This window comes from Pseudomyrmex gracilis, unplaced genomic scaffold, assembly GCF_002006095.1.
Source record: "Pseudomyrmex gracilis isolate BER0280 unplaced genomic scaffold, ASM200609v1 scaffold_1699, whole genome shotgun sequence".
Classification (NCBI taxonomy): Eukaryota; Metazoa; Arthropoda; class Insecta; order Hymenoptera; family Formicidae; genus Pseudomyrmex; species Pseudomyrmex gracilis.
The window spans coordinates 1-3,079 of record NW_018022283.1 but is presented as its reverse complement, the minus strand read 5'-3'; the positions used below and the strand labels follow the sequence as shown (position 1 = coordinate 3,079).

Genomic DNA, 3,079 nt, shown 5'->3' with positions numbered 1-3,079 from the left:
CATAAAAATGGACCGTGCGCAATTGCAGACGGCATGCTCGCGCTTTCAGAATAGGATTGAAGCGGTGATCGAGGCGCAGGGCGGATACATTAAGTAAAATGTCTCAGAAAAGATCCCTTAACCCAGCTATAAAGCAGTCTATTTATGTTTTTTCNTATTTTCTGTAATAAACAACTTTTTCGAGAAAAAAATTTTTGTCCGGATTTAAGTGGCGGACCCTGTATATAAATATATGAAAAGAATAATTAACCCTCAACAGATCGCGTGTTTTCGGCACCTTCATTCGCCGTACATGGGTCGTTTTCGTCTTGGGTTTTTTAAAAATATTAAATATTTTTAAAAACATCTGAAAAAATGTCTATATACCATTTAAACTGTCTATTTTAAGACATCATCATTAAATTTAGTAAACATAAAGTTTTAATTTATAATTTTTAGCAAATATGACAACAAAAAACTTACTTTCTTCAGAAAGTAAATTTGCTCCATACGAAAACGATCCATGTCCTTCCGTTGAGGGTTAAGAATAAGACGCAAACAATTAAGTTATATATAATGCACTAAAAAAAGTGTTTGTCAAAACCATTCTACAAAAATGTGTAATATCCGCACAAAATACCTTTTCAAAAAAAGGTAAAAAAGGCGCCAAGTACATGCGCAACTCGTATCTCTAGAGAAAGTATTTCTATCAAAATCTTCTATTCTACAACAAAAATGATATCAATAAGTTACGCCAAATAAAATCTTTTATACACGGATACAAAAATATATAAAATATATAAAACTTTGTAAGTTGTTTATACGTTGTAAAATAGTTGCGCATGTACTTGGCGCCTTTTTTTACCTTTTTTTGAAAAGATATTTTGTTAAATGAAACGTTATAACGTTTCGATCTTCAGTTTAGGTCTTTATCAAATTAATTATGTCCTGTTTAACAAACTTCTTACAAGACAATGATGATAAGTAAGAGCTGTACATGATTGTCATCTGACTATCATCAGTAATGACTATCAGTCACGTACAGCTCTTGTTTGCGATACGGCTTATTGTAACATTTTACTTATCAAAAAATCACTGGTAAAAGGGCCAGTACGAGCCTAAGCACCGTTATTAGTGTGCAATGTTTAAGTTATTAAAAACAAATTAATACGTTTTGATTCTTTATTGAATCCTCTTCAGAAAATATAGAAAAAAGCTACAAATACGTAAATGGATCAAGAGCACTCTTATCCCAAGCGTTTGATTTCAGAGATGCTCTACATTAAGAAACATAACAATAGTTTGAACATGCAGAACGACACGGAGTTACTGAGTTACTGTGAGTAGTGTGTATTTACCATTGGTTGACAAACTAAAGAAATTGTAATTTGTATTCCGCGCGTAATTGACAATCTCTTCTTATTTGTTTTCCCTCTCTTTTCATGCGTACTTGGTTTGCTCTTGGAACACATGACTTGCCTTATTTTCAATTTAACAGTTTTCTAGACTCTAGACAACACTAGTGTGCTCGCATCTACATCTCGTACTTTAGTTTCTTTTTTATTTTATTTCACAATTTTGTAACTTTTTTTGACTATATGCCCCTTTTTATTTATTTCATCAAATTAGTTGTCTGTTTATACTTTTTTTTTAAACAGTGAAATTTTGGTGATTTGTGTTGCATTTGCTATACATGTGAGTAGTAGCCATTTAGATACTATTTATATCTTGAGATTGTACGTTTATCTATATTTTTATTTCTGAATTTGTAGGTTTTTTCTGTTTTCAGAAGAAGATTCAATAAGGAATCGAGACGTATTAATTTGTTTTTAATAACTTGAACATTGCACACTAATAACGGTGCTTAGGCTCGTACTGGCCCTTTTAACTGTGATTGTTTGAAATTTCCGGAGTCTTTCATCTACTTTATCTTACTTATTATTATCATTGTATTGTACAAAGTTTGTTAAACAGCACATAATTAATTTGATAAAGACCTAAACTNAAGGTCAAAACGTTATTATGTTTTATTTATATACATAAATAAATAATATTTTTATCATATATTGCACAACAACACCAGTGTTTTTAATTCCAACTGCCTGTCACGTTTGAAGTTCAAATAGTTTTATCAAAATAAATAATAATTATTATCGCAAAATATTTTACCTGAACAGCACCTTGAGAAAACATCCAAAACCTTTGGAAGTAGCTACTTTGGAAGTATAAGTAACTGTCATGACGTATCTCAAGTAATGAGATTTCTTTATATCTTTATCTAAACTTTTTCAAATAACAAGGATTGTAATACATGTTTTGGGACATCGATTGTGTCGAAACTTTGTAGAAATATAGATAGTTTGTTATTAATTACAGAGTAAAATATTTATCAAATGTTGTTTTTGATATAAAAATAACTAAATTGAAGAAATTTTATTTTTTTTATACGTTTATTTTTTTTTATAAATGATTTTAAAGTAAAATGTAAAACTTGTAAAATGTTTCTCTAATTTGACCAAAATCGTCTCGAATTGCTGGTTTGCGCAAGCAAAAACGGCCTCGAGTGCAAAGGGTTAAGACAAGTAAAGGTAAATTTTTCATTAGTGTTATAATTTACGAAATATTTTGTATCAAAAATTCATTGAAAAAAACGCGGAATAAAGGACAAGGTAGCGTCTAGAGAGTGACACTCATTCGATGGATACACTTATGTACCTACTTGGCGTCAAAACGCTGCCGCGTCTCTTGATTAAAATTTAAACACTACTCTAGCAATCACAAAATAATAGTACCAGAACAGTAGTTTGTATTACTGGTACTTTGTATTTGCTAGAGTATGTAATTATATAATGAATGTTATAAAATATATTAATTTTAATCTACCAAATACATTATCTCTTTAGTATAAAACAATTTCTAAGTTGTTTTCTATTTCCTCTAAAACAATATGGTCACCGTACACATATGTATCTTCAACTACCGAAAATAAGCTAATTATATTAGTAGTACGTGGCCACGTATGGCGCGTCAAAACAAACCCCCTCCACCTGGCCCCCCCACCACTTCTGGCGCCATTGCCCCACCACGGTGGATTTCCCCC

At 31.0% G+C, this 3,079-nt stretch overlaps 1 protein-coding gene across 1 annotated transcript in view; it reads right to left on the bottom strand.

The window, feature by feature from the left end:
* LOC109862382 (bestrophin-2-like) overlaps window positions 1-2,219 on the bottom strand; it is a gene marked incomplete at its 3' end in the record, with an annotated part of 23,740 nt that extends 21,521 nt beyond the window's left edge. Inside the window, exon 1 of the mRNA XM_020442417.1 lies at window positions 2,149-2,219. Within this exon, the coding sequence (XP_020298006.1) occupies window positions 2,149-2,219 (71 nt within the window). The remainder of the gene's footprint in view (window positions 1-2,148) is intronic.
* Between the last annotated feature and the right edge of the window lie 860 nt (window positions 2,220-3,079).